This window comes from Coffea eugenioides, chromosome 5 (assembly GCF_003713205.1).
Source record: "Coffea eugenioides isolate CCC68of chromosome 5, Ceug_1.0, whole genome shotgun sequence".
Taxonomy (NCBI): Eukaryota; Viridiplantae; Streptophyta; class Magnoliopsida; order Gentianales; family Rubiaceae; genus Coffea; species Coffea eugenioides.
Window position 1 is genome coordinate 48,096,114 of NC_040039.1, and position 20,176 is coordinate 48,116,289.

A 20,176-nucleotide genomic window follows, 5' to 3' on the forward strand; every position below is an offset into this window, starting at 1 on the left:
AATTGTCAATATTACTAATCTAAAAACATCAAATTCCTACTTCCTAATCTAAAAACCAGTTTTTTTTTTTTTCAGTTGAATCAAGCGTTATGTCTCCTCTAAATTGCGAAAAAAAAGAGATCAAAAGTGTTATCCTCTTACGAACTAACTTCGTTATTTGAGAATATTATTGTCTGCAGCTTTTGCTAGAGAGAAGCTTCAGTGACCTCATTTTGGCACGGCGTGGGAGTCCAAAAAGTCTGGATTTTGGATTTTTTAGCATAGCTTGTTCACATACCAAAAATGTCAAATTCTGGATTCGACTCCTAACGGTAGCTTTATTTCGGGCTGGAAATAGTGGAATCTATGCAAGGATTGATAACAATTCTCAGCCAACGTCATGGTAAAGACTTTTTTTGTTTTCCCCTTTTAAATGTCACCGGCAGAAAGGGGAAAAGGAAAAGTTTAGCATCATTATCAACTTCTCTAGGTATGGGAGATCGTTAGGATTGAAAAGCAAACTAAATTACTTGATACTTGAATTGAATTCAACTCAACAAGAGTTTGTTTTAAATTTGATTCGTTAACCAATCAAACTAAGGTAAAATATCATTTTGTGTTTAATGAATTAGACTTAAACACGACTTGAATAGTACAAAATTGAAATTTGCAAACGAAAACTAAAGGTACTCGAGTTCAACTTGAGTTTCATTCAATAAATACTAATTTAAATTCAACTCGGTAGGTAGATAGAAAAATCAAATTTTGAACTCAATTTTAAAATTGACAAAATAATGAAATAGATTTAAACATTAGAATACTCAATTTAATTAAACTTATTTATAGCTTTAGAGAGATTGATGATAAGGACATGATGCTCAGGCTAGAGGCACTCGACTCTCAATTCTCTTCTGTCAATTAAAAGCGCGATTGGGTGCACCGGTGTCCTACCCCTTGGGACGATGTGAATCTCTACGCCAAAACAACTTTTTTTTAAAAAAAAAAAAAAAGAAAGAAAAGAAATTTTTGTACAACACATGTGCTGTTAGCTGACACTTGGACATCTTTAAACGGTTCGTTGTAGGGAAAGCCTGCATCCTATTGAGTTCTTAGACGAGCTATTTTTAGCGTATTGGCACGTCCTCGTGACCAAACATGCAACAACCCAGACAACCATAGGATACACCGGATAAAATTCGGCATAAAAATCGAACGGCTCAAATTGTCCAGAGGGTGCTGCCAATGATCAACGATTTTTTGGGGAGGGTGTGGGAGCATTTAATGCTTCTCTCCCCGGCGGAACCCGAAGGGGGTTATCCAAGTGCTCACGCTAAGGCAAAATAATAGTGGGGCCAGGCGCTATAAAGCGCCGTAGGGTGGAGGGCGGCGGCTGACTTCAGATTGTCGTCATCTGCGATCCACACGGTGATATCTGTTCTCTTCTCTGATAGTCTGAAATTCTGAATATATAAATTGAATAATTGAGACCACTCCTTCATTTTTTGATGATACGCCCAAAACTATATAAATAATTCTACTAACTCTGCATTACTGGTGAACTTATACATACTTTTTCCTTCCTTTTGTTTTTTTGTTTCTTTCCTTTTTTTTTTCTTTCACTTTTTTTTTGTTATGACTACAAAAGTCAACTGCTACCTATTCAGGCCAGAACAACTAGAAAAGGACACAGAAATAATAATGACAACTCAGAATAAAAAAACAGTAGGAATGAAAAACAGCAAAAAGCTTCAGATGCAGTCCCTTTTTCATTTGTCAAACCGGCCGGTTTGCTAACCTTATAATATGCAGCAGGGCAAGAAGAATTTCTAGCAATAATAGGCGATGGATTTGATGAACATTATTAAGTCACAAGTCGGAGTATTATATGTATAAATCATCATTATATGAACATGCTCGTAAAAAAAAAAAAAAGAGAAAAGGCAAACATCTGTTGTTTTCCTACAGTAGAATATTTAGCAAAATCATTTAACCTAATGTATAATAGGAGATGCTTATTTGAATGCTGCTGCGATACATAAACAAAGTTCCAATGTAGTAGTGCTAGGGTTTCTGGAGTATTGCAGCCTTCGATTATGTTAAACAACCATCCAAGTTTGGATCATCTTTTTTCTTTTTTCAGGCTGCAACACTAGACGCACGTACGTATGGGGATGGCTTTTGAGCAGCAGCCTTAAAGCTGGGAAACAACAAAATTGGCAGGGCATTATTAGAATTTTCATGAAAAAGAGAACATTAATTATTGCTTGTCAATTTTATCATTAACTTTGTAGTAGTAGTACTTTTCACATCCCACGTACTTGTTTTTAAGTACGCCATGAACAGAAGCCTACCATGACCTCCTTGGCACTCCATTATTACTATCATCATGGTACTATTTTCATGGGCAGTTGTGTCTCTGTCGAGTGTCGACACAAGAAATTAAACCAACAAAAACCCTCGTTGAATATGGAGTTACCGTAGGGAATAGGATTATTTGTCAGAAATTCTTGCTTTCGTAAGAAAATGTTAGAAAGAATATGGAGAAGAAGTGCGAGAAATGAGAGCGGCTGAGCCGGACGAATAATTAAACCGGATTGCAATTAGTTGTAGGAGAAGGAAATGAGAAAACTTCTAGGATCGCTGGAAAATGCCAAGAAGTGTGCGAGGGCCCTGAAATAGTAGAAGCTGGAAAATGCCAAGAAGTTTGCGAGGAACCCGAAATAGTAGAAGATCAAGGGAGATTTTTTCGCCTTTTATGGTAACTCCTGTATGGCTTGAGCTTTGACAAGCTGAAAGGATGGACGGAATTAATCAGAGAGAGAGAGAGATAAAGAAAAAGAGGGCAATCTTTTCTTTCTTTCTTTTTTTCTTTCCTTTACTTCATCCGTCCATCGGGGTCGGGGGGCTTACTTAATACCGGATGCCGCTCACCAGCATGCAGATTGATGAGAGATAATGATTTGATGTAAAGCCTGGCTAGAGTTAGTAGGGGGCCTATGTAGATATATCTTTGCATCTCAAAATCCGAGCATGACGCGTCAAAATCTTAGAAGAGCATCAATCTCCCTTCTGCTGATTGTGATGGATGGATGGATGGATGGAATGGAAGGAGACGTGTTTCTGTGTGTGTGTGTGTGGTGTGTGCATTTTTTTTGATCGATGGATGGGATTGATGAAGAGATACATGCATGGCCTGAAAAATAAAAAATATTGAAATCATTTCCTCTGTTGAATCTAATTTAAGTCACCCCATGTCACTTCCCCAATTCCAACTACTCTGGTTCCCTTTTTTTTTTTTTTTGGTTGAGGCTGGGGGGAGGTCGTGCGGGATTGCTATCATGGGATTTCAACTGAAAAAAACAAAAACGGGACCTCATAGTAGAAAATTTTTTGAGATATAAGCCACGTTTGTTTTGATACCCTATAAGACCTAATTAGAATTTTGCGTGTTGTAGAACTCAAAAGAAGGGTCTAATTTCGTACGGTTGTTACAAATTGCCTGTTCAAAACATGCAAAATCATTTATCTTCATGTTAGTACGTGAGTTCTATTACAGCATGCATAGTGTTACAACACGAGCAGCACCATAAAAATTGCAATCGTTTAAGATCATCTGATCATATCTTTTAGGAGTTGAAACTTGAAATGTCGTCACCTAACTTTAACTGCTATTATCAGCTTTTCTCCTGCTATCCATTCCTACCGTTTTCTCCCCGTTTATCAGAATCAAATTTCTTGTCTCCATCCATCGGTGGTGTGTGTTGAGTGCAACTGGGACTGAACATAACTGCTGCAGTTAATAATAGAAATAAATCAGGCTTGGTAGTTGATGAGACAGAAGTATTGGTTGCTAAAAGATTTGTTTCAGGATTTGAAGGTAATTGTTTAAGTTTGAGGAATCCATCATGTTGTTGGTCAGTTGATCACTCGAATGAATATAATCTTTAAGTTCTACCAGGGATGAAAGCTACCTAAGATACCTCAACTGTTGTCTCAGTCGAGAGTGAACAGTCTCTACTATTCATCAAATAGTAACTCACACGAATAATAGATTACAGCATGATAAAAGCTTGTTATCTGATTCAGGTGCTGCTCCAGAACGTCGAGCCTATTAGACTAATAAGATTCAAACATGTACTCATGTTTGATAAGATATGAAGACCATTAATCTTATGAAACAATTTATTCTCTAAAAGATGCTAAAATCAAGAATATCGTTTTGTTTACTTATTTAGGGGATGTGTGTTCCATAAATAGGCCTTGAAACATGCCTAATTTCTAACACATCATCCCAGTATTGTACAAATTCAAAGCCAGTGCATGACGAATTATGGTCCTATAAATGTAGAAGCTGCATGCATCTTTGTTCTGGCTTTGGCAATTTAGCTTTAAATTTTTGGGCAACAAGTGTACGATAATGTCGTAGAAACTTTAGAAACAGTAGTAAAATCTGCAAAAATTATGAGCAAACATGCCAAAAGCTTCTACAACAAAAGCATGTGATGACGAGTAAATCGCTCGGGGTAACTGATGAGGAGATAGGAGATAGAAAAAGAAACCTTAGGACAGAAAAGAAAAACAAAGAAGAGAGGGAAGGGCAAGTGCACGTATTTACCTTGTCTCTTTCCATCCGATTTATTTAATCTTGTACTGTGCTGACAGATGAGATATGGAACAGCTTTATCGATCCATGGTGAAATCTCTCTCCCCTCCATCATCTCTCTCTCCCTCGCCCATCTCTCTCATTTTTTTTCTCCCAAAAGAGAGCCTCTCTCTTTAAAACTACTTCCTGTTCCCTCCCTTTCATTTTCTTCACTGACAAGGGAATACCTGCACACTTCCTCACGCACGCACGCATACTCAAAACAGAACCATTGCAGTGCAGTGCCCGGTGCCCACTCCTTCAGATAACATACATCACCCTCCCCTATTCTCCCCCCTCATCCCTCTCTATTTCCTACTATCTTTCCATCTCTCTCTAGCTATTTGTATTTGGTGAGTGAGTGAGAGCGTCGCAGTAGTAGACTGCAGAGTAATCAGAGAAAAAAGCAGAACAGGACAGCCCAGAAGCAACCCCCGTCCTCACCCAGCATTTTTCCAGCCATATCATACCTTATTATTTCTTTTACCTTTTTCTCCTGTCACTGGATTCATCAAACCCCATGAACTCCCCCTTATAATACTCCCATTCGGTTCCCTAGTGAGCACCTCAATACGGCACCATGCATTCTCTCCAATTCACAATGTGCTGTATCCTTTTCTAAGAGAAATTATAGTCTTCTGCATCCCCTTGTTTTCTTGATCAAAACCCTGAAATTTCATCTAGAGGTACACACTTCTTGTAGTCCATTAGTGTTTTAGCTACTAGTGCTGGGCTCAATGGCAAACTACCACTACTATGAAAGCAGTGATGCACATTTGCCTCCGGGGTTCAGATTTCATCCAACGGATGAAGAGCTCATAACTTACTACCTTCTGAAAAAGGTTCTTGACAGCAATTTCACTGGAAAAGCCATTGCTGAAGTTGATCTCAACAAGTGCGAGCCCTGGGAGCTTCCTGGTACTTTAAATTTTTCGAAGATCAAACTTACCCTATTATTTGTCCGATATGAGCTTGTGAATTTGGCCTTGTCTAAACTTCAATGTTTTGTGCAGAGAAAGCCAAGATGGGGGAGAAAGAATGGTACTTTTTCAGCTTGAGGGATAGGAAGTACCCGACAGGATTGAGGACTAACAGGGCAACAGAAGCTGGTTACTGGAAGGCTACAGGAAAAGACAGGGAAATATACAGCTCCAAGACTTGCTCCCTTGTTGGCATGAAGAAAACCCTGGTTTTCTACCGTGGCAGGGCTCCAAAAGGAGAGAAGAGCAACTGGGTAATGCATGAATATCGGCTTGAAGGCAAATTTGCCTACCATTACCTCTCTAGAAGTTCCAAGGTAAGCAAAATTGCAAAGATCCCCCCTTTTTGCAAGTGCATGATTAGGCTAATTCAGTGTTCATTTTGCTCAGTAAGAAACCCAAAAAAAATGCATAGAGCCGTAAAGGCTAGACCTAGGTTTCTATTCCCAAGTCATAAACTTCGCATAGATTAACTGTTTACATCGATACTACAGATAAATGTACTGTTCTATGTCCTACATGGACCATTTCTACGCATATTTCTCTACGTGTACTTCTTCTAGTTCAAGTTTATCCATGCTAGGTTACACTGATCCAATTTTGAATTTATATTTAAAAGCAAAAAGTCATCTGCTAAAGCAAAGTACATTCTTGTCCACGCATTAAATTTTATGATTCTTGAGGAATGCTCAACGTTGAATGCCTACAGTGATAGATCATTAACCCTTTTAATGCTAACTCGCATGCAAAAGCAGTTGCTGCAAGGACAAATCAGATAATGAGATGGATAGAGAGAGACAGATAATTAATAGAAAATTACTGTCGATTCTGGAGTTGGAATTATGTGATGTTGCTTTCTGGGTAATTGTCAATTCTTGGATTTGTCACATTTCGCAACTTTTTCGATACTGTCACAGAAAAGATGCGCTCTTTTGATTTGCATGCAATCATGAATCTACTTCATTTTCATGGTTTGATGTTACCTTAGAGCTACAGAAGTTGTCACAAAAAGGTGACCATGAAATTTGTCGCACTCATTTTGACCTTTTCCTGATAATATTCTAGGATGAGTGGGTGATTTCAAGGGTGTTTCAAAAATGCGGTGCCGGAGCCGGCCCCGGCTCCGGCGGAGGCAAGAAGAGGTTGGCCCCTGGAATCAACCTTTACCCTGAAGCTAGCTCTCCATCTTCAGTTTCTCTTCCGCCGCTGCTCGACTCTTCTACTTACACCGCCACCAGTGCCACCTCTGCTTCCACCACTGACCATGAGAGCTGCTCGTATGATTGCAACTCCGCAAAAGAGCATGTGCCCTGTTTCTCCAATTCTGCTGCTGCATCTTTCAACCATAATTCTCTATTTGAGCTGCCTCCACCGCCATTGCCGCCGCCAGCTCCCGCAGCAACATTGCTGTCTTCTCTATTTGATCCATCACCATCATCTGGAGCCCGTTTCCCAAGGATTAATGCTGGCCTGTCTGCTTTTCCTAACTTGAGGTCCTTGCAGGAGAACCTACACTGCCCTTTCTTCTTCCCCACGGCTGCGGCTGCTGCACCACCACCTCAGCCCATTAACGGCAGCGATGAGAATGGAATTCATTATGGCTCTGTCACCAACTGGGCTGCGCCGGATAATCAGAAAGTGGGGCCAACTGAGCTTGATTGCTTGTGGAGCTTCTGAATCACCTAGACCTTTCCTTTGAGGCTTGAGATTAATCTAGTATTTGCTAATCTAATCAGAGAATAATATCTCTGTAGTGTAATGTCAATTCTCTCTCATAGGAGAAACTTATCTCGGTAATTATAGTAGTATTGTTGCTTTAGGATTATAATAATTAATGTCCCGTATTAGGTCGTGGTACCTGAATCCTGATGCAGCCCTAGTTGTCCTGGTATGAAGCTGCTTTATTAGTACTCAGTAGTAGCATTTTCGCATGTTACTACTCTATTTCCTCCTAGGTGATAAATATGCCAGTAATTATTCGAATGTTGTTCTCTAGTATTAAATGTTTGGAATGTAGTAGGTTGTACGTGGTGCAGCTTTATCAGTCCCGTAATATGACGTTCCTTTCTCAGTAGCATGGAGTAGCATGTTGCTGTTATTAAAAATTCAGCTATACATACGTACATATATATATATATAATCACTGGATCAATGGTTCAGTGGCCAGGAGAGGGGCTGCGAGGGTTCAAATCTCACTTGTAGCGAAAAAAATCTAAGGATTTAGTTGGATTTGTATATCTATCAGTTTATTATCACAGTTTCCTTAGACTCCTCCTCTTCTCTAGATTAGGATAGAGTAGATTATACAAATTTATCATTGTTGATAAAAAATATATATATATATATATATATATAGATAGGAGAGGAGTATATTATTAATTGCTTCGCCATGGGATCATGTGGTTGCTGTCTTGCTTTGTATCCGTACTCTTTAGAAATTCAATGATTCCGCTCAGGTACTGATTGCAAATGCATTATTGCACTGTGAGTGGTATATTATGCTAGTTAGCTTTTATATATATATATAAAGGAAGTACGGATGTTAAAAGTCGATCAGGATTCAGGAGTTGGATTTTCCTCCCCCCTTTCTTCTTTCTTTCCATCCTTGTCTCTTTGCAACTTTAGGTTTCTTCCAACTGCTTAATGCAAACGTTCTGATAATTTGATGCATGCACACGTGCAGTTTGTGGTGTGGGGGTTGTGAAGATGTTCCCAGGGGGGTGAGAGATCATTATTCTGCATCATCAAAGTTGTAACTCCTAGGCGGGGTGGGCTGGTGGATTGAGGAGGAGTCGTTTTCTTAAATGTCCCCGCTTTGATCTTTAAGATTTTGCAGCTCATGCCTTTTAATGATTAGTTGTTGTATCAGCATGCAATGCCAAAGAATACATAGCCAAAGCAACTCAAGAGAGGCTAACTGATTAAGGCCTATGGGATGTGTCCTTGCTTTTGGAATCTTGTTGCAATAATTTCAGCAAAAGCCCGACCGCTAAGTCTTATTCTATAACAGATCACTTTCCAAGACTGAAGCCCTTTTGGGAAGTTTGACGCGGAGTTCTGGACGATGGATGAAGTTGCTCCGTTAGCTTGGCTGAGTTATTTGTGGCAATGGGATGAAAATGAACAAAGAAGCACGTAGTCTTTTTAGATCAAACCCTTGTCTGATACATCAAAATCATCATCTTAATTTATTGCAGCAGCATTGAGGAGGAGTGTGACTAAGGTTGCATTTGATTTGATAAAACTGAAGTATGAATCCATTAAACTATTGAATTATTAAGTACTAAATATAATAATACATTTGATTTGAGTGTATATCATATTAAGTGATACGTGACTAATTTATCACTTATTTTTAGGAGCAAGTTTTGTCTAGAAAATTCATTGTCCAGATGTTCAATTTTTTGTTATCAAAGCGCGTATACATCTTAAGATTTAAATTCATTAAATTTAAGTGTTGAATATAATTCATGACTCATGTAATACCAAGTATACGTACTATCTATCATGAGCTATCTTTACAACATCATCTAATTTAAGAAACGTAGTTCAATGATGAATACTATAAACGATGGCAGATTAAGTATACGACTCTTTTTTTTATATATAAAAAAATTATAGCAGATTAAGAATCAATTCTTAAAAACAAAAAATTCTAGTAGGGAAAGGGATAGAGGATTAGAATCCAAGACCTTTGATTATTGGGATCTCAACTTTAACCACTAAATCAAAGTCTCCTCGGCCTAACTCTTTTTAACCCTAAATGGCTTCTTCTAGTTTTGATGAAACCACGCCCAGTTGGTTGAAGTAAAAATCCCCCACAATATCAATACATTTTAAAAAAAAAAAAGATTATTGATAGCTACACAACTATACCTAAGAAGAGGAAGATAATTTTGTATATCTCAATGCTAACTATATGGATCAAATCTAACCACGGTATTTTTCATAGAAAAAAAATTAATATTTATCTTTTTTATATCAAAAAATTTGCATTATGATTAATCTGAATTTAAATATTAAATTTTACATATTTAACATGTATTCAATCATACTAAGCGTATATTTTTTTTTTGGTAGAAACGATAAGTGAATCTGAATTTTTTGTCCAAACGTACTAAGCGTACTAGTCGTACTAAGCGTATATGTTCTCACTATAGTTATAATCAAAAATTTTATGGCATGTTCGAAGTCTTACAAGTCACGTGGCAATAACAATATCTGTGGACACATTATAGTGGGCCATTGTAATGATGAGGGTGGTCCAGCAAGCTGGGTTGAATCTTAGTTAAATTGGGCCTCATTTTCTGTTATTAAAAGGGTAAGGTAATCACTAACGCACCACTTTTGGTGTGGATCTGCAGTTTGGTCCAGTCAGCAGTTTGGGTATCATTCGTCATAAGCGCAGAAAAGGCATCGCACGCCATGTACCAAATTTGTTCAAGTGTGTCTTGGACTCTGATTGTAAGAATTGAAATCATGAGAGCAGGCCCAAACGCCGCAGGAAACGACAGCATCCGTAAACTAGTTAGTTCTAAAATTTTTTTTTTTCCCAAATTATGTTGTCCATCCATGATTTGGCCCCTGACAATTTTGGATTTAGTTTGGGTGTGTACTCAAAGATGGTCCGAAGCGGATGTGACGTGGCGCGGAATGATTCTCATTGTGGACAGGTGTTGGGTTGGGAAGTATCATGCAGCACATTGCATTTTTTTAGGCTACTTGACACAAAAAAAAAGAAACCACCAAGCCCTTGGGCTGGTGGCCACCACCAAAGCCCTTAAGGCTTGGTGGGGTGGGAGGCAAGGGTTCAATCCTTGCCTCCCACCAATATGCCATCTTTGTGGCTTGCTTCAAATCCAGACGGGTGCGTCGTGCACCCGTTTGGTCCGGTGGTAGTTCTGTCCCCATCGGTCCCCCTAGGCTCAGTTGGGCCTCCCCGTAGATAAGAGTAGGAGTAGGAGTAGAGTTAACATTGACAAAAAAAAAAAAGACAAAAAAATAAAAGAAAAGAACACAAAATTGTTGCACTACTAATTAACTTGCTTATTATATTTGAGATTTCTTTCATGGATCAGGAATTTTTAGGCCTTTTGGATTGTTATTTTTAGGAATTTTTACAAAAAATATATTATATTAATTTAATGTTTGTGTGATAAAAAAATTAATTGAAAAATGTGTTTATCCTTAAAAAAATATATAAAAATTTTTCTATAGAAAACAACAATCTAACCAAGGCTATACTTTAGTTATTTTATTTTAGTTAAAAGATACAAAATAGTGACTTGGATATTGAAATTTGAGTTTCTTCGCCTTTATTTGTATTAAAAAGGACAAGGTCCTAGTTAAATTGTTAGGATTTTTAAAAAAAAATTATAATCAAGGAGGGAAAAAAGAAGGCAACATATTTTGGCTAGTTTTTCTAAATGTGCAGGAGAGAAGCAAGAAAGAGAAAAATAAGTTTTCTCTACAACATTAAAAGGATTTATTCAAATAATAATTGAATTGAATTGAATTATCGTTTCAATTTGCTTTTCTTTCAATTTTGGAATGAAGTAAACTTTAATTTCTATTTCCGGTTCTATAACATTATTAATTTCCTTAAAATTACATCATATTTTTGGTTTTACTCTCGAAAATCTTCTTAAAAATTACTCACTTGAATGAAAATTAATTAAGAGAATCAATTTTTCCCAAAAAAAAAAAGAGAGAAGAAAACAAATAAAATAGAAAATGGAGCTCCAATTACTTTCTGTCGGATCGGATCTTTCTTGGGCACTAGTCCATCAAACCTTTCTCAATTCTCATCACCCTGTCTTACTGCTGAAAAGAAGAAAGAAAAAGAAAAGGAAAAGCTTGGAACTGACTCCAGAATTTTGGCCAAGTAAATTATCAACTCTCAAGTGATACAGGAGGGAGTATTAGCAATGGAGGAAGAGTACTCGGTTGATCCGGCTCTGTTACTGGCGGCTGCCACCGACTTCGCTAATCATCCCGGTAACTACTCCATTAGCATATTAAATAACAAATGATATTAATCGTATTTTCATATGCTTTTTGTATCTTAAATTTCAGGAACTCAGTCCGACGCTTCAGCACAAGAATTTCTCAATCGCTTCCCTCTCCCCGCCATTATCAAGTAACCAACCACCCAAAACCCCTTTACTTTTCTACTTCTTTTTTTTTTTGTTTGTTTATAGTTTTGAACACTTTATTATTCAAGTGTACACTACCTCCATGGGCATAAACGAGCCTAATTGAGCCGAACATATTGATGTTTTACTTTTCTTTTAGTTGTTGGTATTTCAAGGTCGGGTTGATTATTATTCGAGTTGGGCTCAAACGAATCTTTGTTTACTCAAGCTTGAGTAGCTTGATTTATATATATGCAAATTTGAATGCTTTTGCTCAGTTTAAATGGTCAATGGACAGAAAAACGTCGGGCTTTATTTGATTATTTGACAAATCAATCTCGAAAATGCTCCTATCTGGTGGAGCTGTAATTCAAGGATCTGAGTAGCATGGTTTCTCTTCCTACCATAGTTGTCTGCAGATGTTGCTAGCGGCCTTTTCCTTTTTCAGTTGAAATAAAAAGGAAGAAAAAGGCTTATATGCCTCTGGATCAGCTATATCTGTGCTTGTGGAAAGCGAGGTGCATGTGGGACAAAGGCTTATGGTCTTGTAAATTGACGTTACCTTTATATTTTGGCAGTGCTTTACAAACAAAAGCAGATTATCCAGGACTCGAAAATGCATTGGTTGATAGCTTGGAAAGAATTTTCAAAACAAAGTACGGAGCATCCCTCATCCCACATTTCATGGTATGTTAGCCATACTTTTGTGCAAATGAGCCGTCCTTTCATCTTTCATACCGTGGAACAGGATTCAATAGTTATTGATGGAAACTGGTTAAGTTGAATGGCAACTTTTTGTAGTTTCTGTTAGACAACCTTTACAGTTTGCTGTACTCCTGTATTTTGGTTTCATTTGTATTGGTTATGATAATTTTTCTGAGTTGAGAATCTGAATGTGCATCTATTGGTAAATTGCATATGCTGCATTCATTGAGGTTAACCTGTTCATCAGCATGTTTATTCCTAATCTTAGAATAAATTACCATTTGTCTTTTTTTTTTTCTCACCATTGCTTGCTTCTTTTCCAGCCATTTGTTGTAGTTGGTTTGGGGGCAGATTCTCAAAAAGTCAGATATTTAGCTTGTGAAACAGTAAGTTCATATCATCATACACAACCTTATGGCTAAACTTTGAAGTTTATGATATCAGTTATACACATTTCACTATTGACTAATATATTGCCATTTTAATTTTTGCTTGTCTTCTGTCCGCTTTCTTTATGTTTTGCCATTTTATAAATGTAATGCCATTTATGAACTTGGCAATGCATTCAGGTGTCTTGCCTTTTGGAGAACATTGATGACAGTACAGCTGTACATCTAATTCATCAATATGGTGTGTACCCACTTTTGTTAAATTGCGTAATTGATGGGTAAGCTGAATTTTTGTATTGCTCACTTTTAGATATGCTAATTCTGTCTGACAAACTTTCATTTCTATATCTCTTTTTCCTTTTGGATTGAAAACAAATGTACAGTCAGGAGATGGTACCTCAGCTGAATTAATTGGTTAAGAAGTGGAAGAAGGGGAAACAATTATTTGCCAGGTGTATTATAAGCTAAAGAATAACCTTTTAGGCCCCCTTAAGTGATTAACTTACATGTCAGCCTGGTTGAGAAATAGTTGGGTCAGAAAGTGTAGTTGATGTCCTAAAATGACAAAAGGAGGTCTCACATATGGACATTTTACCGCAGAAGAAAATTAATTAGATGAACAGTTAAAATGGACATCATTACAGGATCACATAGTATAGTAGAAGATGGACCATTGGCTGTCTCTTTTGTTGTTAGTCAATTGGAAACGACCATAATTTTTGGCTGAAAGAGAAGGTTAGGTTACATAATTTGGAACAAGCAGCTAGAAGTGATGGGTAGTTTGGTGAGGACGTGGATTTGTCTAACTCTAGGAAAGGTGCGAGAAGGGAGTGTTTCTCATGCAAGATCCTTGGATGCTGCTTATGATATAGCATGAGGGACGTAACGTGTTTTGTTAGTCATTCTTGTGTCCTGCTTGTGCTGATTACTATTCAATATCATCCTTTTTGGATTGTCCTACGAATTTTCTAGGGCTTCTATGATACCTGGAATAGCTACTAAGTACTAGTACTGCTTGAGTCCTCCAATCTCCGACCTGCTGTCTCCCTCTCCCCCCCCCCAAAAACCAACAAAAACACTAAAAAAAAAAACCAACAATCATATATGTTCTTGACATGCATATGTGAGTTTCACACATACTTGTCCCTTTAGTGATGAACAAGTTGCAACTGTGTCAATGGATGCCATTAAGAATTTGGCTGGTTCTCCAAACGGCCTGGTATGTGCTTGGCTCAAACTTGTCTGGTCCCAAATTCAAGTAGCTGCTGCAAATGTAATCTACATTTTTAGAACTGATAATTTGTTCTACAACCTTTGTAGGCTATCATTTTTCCAGCAAATATTAGTGAACCAACACAGCTTGGAAACTTGGCTGGGAAATGTTCATCACTGGTATAATTGGCAAACCTTTGTTTGACCCTTTATTGTTACTTTTAAATTGCTAATAACTTGGTGTTCAGGGAAGAGTTCGAGTGCTGGCGTTGATAGTGAAGCTTTTCTCTATTTCCAGCTCAGTTGCATCTCTAGTCTACAGCTCCAAACTTCTTAGTCTATTGGAGAGAGAAGTTAGTAACACAAATGACACTCTTGTTACATTGACTGTGTTGGAACTCCTATACGAGGTTTGTGACTAAGCTTATCTTCCATAATGCTACTGACTCCGCTGCATCCTTTGTTTGTTTTTAGATTTTCTATGGGCTGTTTGTATGGTATTATAAACATCAAAGGTTGAATAGCTCCATAAAATTGCTGTCTAGCATGTTGGAAACTAGGATGCCTCAAATTATTGTGAAACTTAGAACATGATAGCTCAAATATGTCAAAGCATGATTTCGGGATATAAGCTTTTTAGAGAATATCTTGGCTATGGTGTTGTGATACTAGATACATTACAAAAATAGAGAACGAAGTAAACTCATGTTTTTTTTTCTGGTGTATAAGATATGAGTTGACAAATCCTGTATCATGGTTACTTGTTTGACGACTTCACTCTATGAATTATGATTCTTTTGAGTGTCCAACCCATTCAGAGATGATCACTTATTGTTTGCAATCATTTTTATACAATGCCTACAGTGAACCTCTAATCAATAACAGAACAAATTGTCTTTGGATTTTCCCTGTTCAAGGTGCTTTTTACTCAGGTTTAATGTTATCGAAATCGATAAGAAGTAATTTTTGACTCTTCTATTGAATTAGATGTGATTGATGCTCTTTGCCTATTGACTCTCACCTATATCCTTTGTCTGCATGTTTTTTTATTTTGGACGTTGTATGTGCTCGGAAACTGAAGTTAGCAGAAGTTCAGCATAGTACAGAATTCTTGTCAAGAACCATGCTTCTTCAATTGATGAGTTCGATAATCGGGTTTGTAGCATAAATGTATTTGCTTATTTTATTAAGAACCCTTCCTGTTGTTAATTTGAGCACCTATGTTTACAGAAATGCATCTGCTGAATCAATTTTAAGATCAAGAGCAATGATGATAACTGGAAGACTGCTTTCAAAGGAGAATGCTGTTAGGTTCATTGATGAATCAAGTAAATTTTATCCTTATTCTTTTTGTTTCTCTTTTCTTTTTCGAGCACCAAGGGTTCTTGTGTTACTTTCATAGTGTCTGATGACTTTGAGATACACAAAACACACAAAAATGCAGATGTTCAGAGCTGTTTCTATATCACCAATATATCATGAATCTCTTTCATGCTAGTTGGTTCTGTTCTAGCTTTAATCCTTTAGCATCACTTTTATGGTTTATTGGTCTTCCACACATTGGTATCTTAATCAAACTTAGGAGGTTTGAAATGTTTGTTTGGTTAGCAAAGACGTTTTTGTGCTATGCATTACCAAGTTTTATTAATGAAGATAATTAATTCATTAGAGCTAGTTTTATCTTACTGCACACTTTTTATGGTTCCCGGCTTTTCTTCACATGATGTCTGAACCAAACTTAGGGGGTTTGAATGTTTGTTTGTTTGGTTAGAAAAGATATTTTCATGCTATGAAATGCCAAGTTTTATCAAACATAATTAATTTGTTGGAACTAGATTATATGATTGATAAAATTTCTTCTTGAAGAAGGTTAATGGGCTCTTCCATGAATGTAGGTTTTAGAGCTCTTGTCTTGGCTATTGATAGAAGGTTTGATTTCCTTGAAAGCCAAGATGCGGATGAATGTGAATGTGCTCTTGAAGCTTTGGGTCAAGTTGGGCTATGTAAGTATGCCATTCATTGCATTGAGTTTATAAATCTACCTCGTATTTTCAAACCACCTCTGCCTTGATCCAACAGAAACTACATATAGCCAGTGAGGTCACTATTGATAATGATTTCCTTGATACTGAAGGGCTGCTTTTGTCCTACCTAAAACTTTTAACTTGACTTTGGGTCTTATATCGCAATGGAATCTCTGGTTTTTCTAGTAAAATTATGTCAGTTTTATAATCTCAATGAAATCTGTTTTATTGTTTTTCACATCCTCAACACACAGTACCCATTGACTGATAGACAAATGTATCTCATACCACTTTAAGCAGGTTCTGTTTTACATGCATGAGTGCCATTCATTCTTATCTATTTTGCATAAATGGGATGCTGCAGCAAACCAGGGAGCTGTGTTGCTCCTTACAGGTTCACCTCCTGCTGCTAGACATGTTATTGATGCTGCCTTTGACCGGCAACAGCATAATAAACAACTGGTAAGAGTATGCTTCACTGCCTAGCGTTGGTATTTATCATGCTTCGATACACACATCAAAGCTATTTATCATGTTTTGTAAATTCTATTGAGCTGTTTTTAAGTTTGTAGATTCTCTAGATGAAAAGACAACTCAAAATGTTGAGTTTATATATTGACTAGGCCTGTCTGCTTAAATTGTTGTGTGTAATGCATCATTTCATTTTTTATTTTTTGGTTATTGCCTGATAACAAAAAATAGGCTGCTTTGCATGCACTGGCGACCATTGCTGGAGAACCTCGGTCTGAAAATGATGTGATTCTCACTGGTGGTGCAGAAGAAAACCTTCAACGCTTAATCTATGAGATGGCATCTAGGACTTCAAAACTTACACCATCAGTAAGTTGAACATGATCCTTCCTCTCTCTATAGATTTTTTTCCTGTTTTTCGTTGCTGCTGTTTGATAAGTTTAACCATTACTCTCATTTGGACATGGGGTTTGAAAGAACACAAAAAGAGATAAGGAATATGAGTTATGGAAGCTAGTTAGTAAGCTTGAAATTTTTGTTTTTATTTAATGGTCTTACCTGAGCTTTTCACTGAGCTTGAGCTTGTTTTATATGCATGCTCTTCCATGTATAATGCTTGAAATTGTTTATTATTGCATCTTGCAGGGCCTTCTCCAATCAATACTCCAACAGGATTCAGATTTACGTCTGGCGGTGAGAAAATATTTGCACATAATGCAAAGCTTTATAATCTCTAGTGCAATTTGACAAAAATCATTTAGCAGATCATAATCCCTGTCAGATTTTGTCCCTGTTATAAGAGGTGGTTGATCTTTCCTTCTGTTTCAGGGCTACAGATTGATAATAGCTTTGGTGGCTCGACCTTGGTGCTTGCTGGAGATAATCTCAAGACAAGAGATCATTAATGTAGTGATTAACACATATACAGAGACCAAAAAGATAGGTTTGCACTTGCTGTGCTCCTGATATTTGATACCCACTGTTTGTTTCATCAATTTAACTGTTTGTTACTGGTATTTTTGTTCTTATTAGCATATTGTCATTTGTCATGTCTTAGCAAAAACTGTAGGTATTATGAATTTTTAGTCTTTGACCCATATAAATGATTTCTGTGAAATGAACTGTTGCTCTTCTTCCATCTTTCATTGGGTCCATCTTTTGCTATTCTAGTTCTAATATCTTCTGTAACTATTTAGGCAAATGTATCTTCAGCAAATATGAAGCTACAATATGATTTGCCATATTATCTACTATGAATTACATTGGAAATCAGAAGAGGCTCATGTGGCTTCATATTTTCACAAAATTGACAAATTTTCAGGTATGGAACTTAGGCATAAGTGTTGCCAGGCAATCTACAGGGCATTAACTTCGTCAAGTAAACTAATCAGTGATCCTGCTTTGGCTGACATAGCTGCCAAGGTGCGTATGTGTGTTGTCTATTCTTATTCTTTTCATTTGATTTTGGCAGCTAGACATTGCCACTTTAACTACTAAAATGGTCAATTTCCTTTCTTTTCTCTTTAAAGCCGATCTCTAATGCTAGAAGCAATTGATTTAGTGTAGCTTTCTCTTAAATTGGAACGAGTGTGGTTGGGTTTTTAATTCACAGTTTGCCTGCTCGCTGACGGAAGAAACTTATTGGTCAACTTTATAATTTGATTATGTCTACAGCTACAGGAAGCCATCAGAAGGGGCCCTTACATGGTAAGAACCCGCACTGAAGCTCAACCAGTGGTGATGACAGCTGAGAGATTTTAGATGAGAACTGCTTATGAAAGACTCCAACAGCAGAGACTTTCAAACTATCCTGTAAACTGATAACCACAGCAAAAAGTTACTTGGAGAGACTGACAATGCTAACTTTTGGTTGCATAAAATCGGATTGAGTGCTGCATGTATATCAGCTGTAAACACTTTCTGTACAACAGTTACTATGAGCCAAAGTGTGAGAATATGTGAAATACTTGGAAAGATCAAGTTTCTTCTTAGATTATGGCATCAGGACGGTGTTGGTTGAAGATTTTGCGTATAATGCTAAAGTCCTCTTTAGGATTCTGTTTTTGCCCTTTTCATCTCCATTTGATTGGTGAATTCTAGTTGTTATGAAATCTTCCATTTTCTCTTAAGTTGCTGAAACCGCAGACCAGCTTGGCATGACATTGTGGGATGGACGTCTCAATTGCAGCTTCGGTGGAACGCGATGCTTAGGATGCCTCTGTAATATTCTCAGGGCCATAACAAGGCCCGTTCTCATTTAGCTCGGGCATCCATGCGCGTTAGAAATTGCTGAAGATTTATAGACTTGTATGGTTACAGAAGAAAAATGAAAAACTTGGATTTTCTGCTCTCTTTTGAGTTAGGGCTTGTAACAGTCAATAACATTAGGCGAAAATTACTCCAATTAATTTTTTTACGTCAATTAAGTTTAATTACCAAAAGAAAATAGCAAACAAAATATGAAAATCTAAAAACTGACTCCGGTATAGAATAATTTTCAAATTTCATTTTTCTCTTCATTTAATCTAAAAGGGTAGCCCACTATCATTATTTGGCGATAGCATAGCAGTACTAATATATATTTATCGCCCGACAAGGAAGTAGGTGTATTATATCACATGATATACTGATTAATCAATTGAAATCGTATTAGGTATATCATATCACATGATGCATTAGTATCAATCGTCTATCACCAAGCAATGATAGTGAGTCATTTTTTATTTAGTGAATACCAAATAAGCAATGACTTATTATATATTTGGTGACTGTACGCGGTGTATCTAATATTTTTCGAACTAATACCTACTCCCCATTTAGTTTAGTTATCCTATTATTATTAAAATCACCCTTCTTTTCTCATTTTAGATTTGCACCAATAGAGCATAATTAGCTCCATTGACTGAGAAACAAAGCAAATCTATAAGAATCGGGGGAGCTACTGATACCGAACTCTAAATGCATAGATTAAAAGGTGTGGGGATTAATTACAATTCCTAAGTTAAAAGGACTCAAATGAAGTGAGAAAGAGCAAAAGAGAAAAAAGAAAAAGAAAAAGAGAAAGGAAAATTCAATCTACTTCCATTTACAAGTTCAGTACAGGCTGAGGAACGGATAAGAAAGAGAGAACAGCAGCAGGCTGCAGCGGTCAGCAGATAAAAGAAGCCAACTGTCCGACTTCTCCACTTTGGTTTTCTTTTTCTTCGCCATTCCTCTCCTCTTTTATCTCCAACCTTTTACACAGAAACTGAGAGATTAAGATGGCTGCTGCCACGCATTGCATCTCTTCTTGTTGGGGACTGCAGCACATATTCAAAACCCTTTCCCTCTCAAATCCAACCACCACTGCTCTTAAGCCGCTCAGCTTCTCTGCCAACACTTCTCTCAGCCTCTTTTCCCAAGGTTACTTCAAATCTTCAATAAAGACAACGAACCCCTATTCTAATATCCTTAAAAGTTTCAATCTTTTCTAATTTTTCTTTCTTTATTTTGGGTTGATTTAGTTTGATGGGTTTATAATTTCAGGGGCTGTAACTATGAGTCCTGTGCAAAGGGTGCCTCGGCATTCCATTGTGTGTGAAGCTGCGCCAATGAAGAAGGCTGATTCAGCTGCCAAAAGGGCTCGTCAGGCTGAGAAAAG

At 37.2% G+C, this 20,176-nt stretch overlaps 2 protein-coding genes across 2 annotated transcripts; both read left to right on the forward strand.

Moving 5' to 3' along the window:
• Nucleotides 1-5,358: 5,358 nt before the first annotated feature.
• Nucleotides 5,359-7,278, forward strand: LOC113771910 (protein CUP-SHAPED COTYLEDON 2). The gene is made up of 3 exons (XM_027316459.1): nucleotides 5,359-5,539; nucleotides 5,635-5,918; nucleotides 6,667-7,278. Exons 1-3 carry the CDS (start codon nucleotides 5,359-5,361, stop codon nucleotides 7,276-7,278), a joined length of 1,077 nt encoding a protein of 358 aa, XP_027172260.1.
• Nucleotides 7,279-11,438: 4,160 nt separating this feature from the next.
• On the forward strand, nucleotides 11,439-18,600 carry LOC113772447. Its single transcript, XM_027317041.1, has 17 exons — nucleotides 11,439-11,598; nucleotides 11,677-11,740; nucleotides 12,314-12,422; nucleotides 12,764-12,826; nucleotides 13,010-13,107; nucleotides 13,982-14,048; nucleotides 14,150-14,221; nucleotides 14,290-14,451; nucleotides 15,123-15,196; nucleotides 15,272-15,369; nucleotides 15,937-16,044; nucleotides 16,430-16,527; nucleotides 16,768-16,905; nucleotides 17,182-17,229; nucleotides 17,365-17,479; nucleotides 17,858-17,958; nucleotides 18,211-18,600. The coding sequence occupies exons 1-17, from the start codon at nucleotides 11,529-11,531 to the stop codon at nucleotides 18,295-18,297; spliced, it is 1,572 nt and encodes a 523-aa protein (XP_027172842.1). The 5' UTR covers nucleotides 11,439-11,528; the 3' UTR covers nucleotides 18,298-18,600.
• The last annotated feature ends 1,576 nt before the right edge of the window (nucleotides 18,601-20,176 follow it).

What these genes read in the sequence shown, in the direction of transcription:
- LOC113771910 (XM_027316459.1), top strand. Translation starts at nt 5,359, where the DNA reads ATGGCAAACTACCACTACTATGAAAGCAGTGATGCACATTTGCCTCCG. An exon ending in CGAGCCCTGGGAGCTTCCTG is followed by an intron (nt 5,540 to 5,634) that starts GTACTTTAAATT and finishes TGTTTTGTGCAG; the next exon opens with AGAAAGCCAAGATGGGGGAG. An exon ending in ACCTCTCTAGAAGTTCCAAG is followed by an intron (nt 5,919 to 6,666) that starts GTAAGCAAAATT and finishes ATAATATTCTAG; the next exon opens with GATGAGTGGGTGATTTCAAG.
- LOC113772447 (XM_027317041.1), top strand. Translation starts at nt 11,529, where the DNA reads ATGGAGGAAGAGTACTCGGTTGATCCGGCTCTGTTACTGGCGGCTGCC. An exon ending in CCTCTCCCCGCCATTATCAA is followed by an intron (nt 11,741 to 12,313) that starts GTAACCAACCAC and finishes ATATTTTGGCAG; the next exon opens with TGCTTTACAAACAAAAGCAG. An exon ending in CTGGGAAATGTTCATCACTG is followed by an intron (nt 14,222 to 14,289) that starts GTATAATTGGCA and finishes CTTGGTGTTCAG; the next exon opens with GGAAGAGTTCGAGTGCTGGC.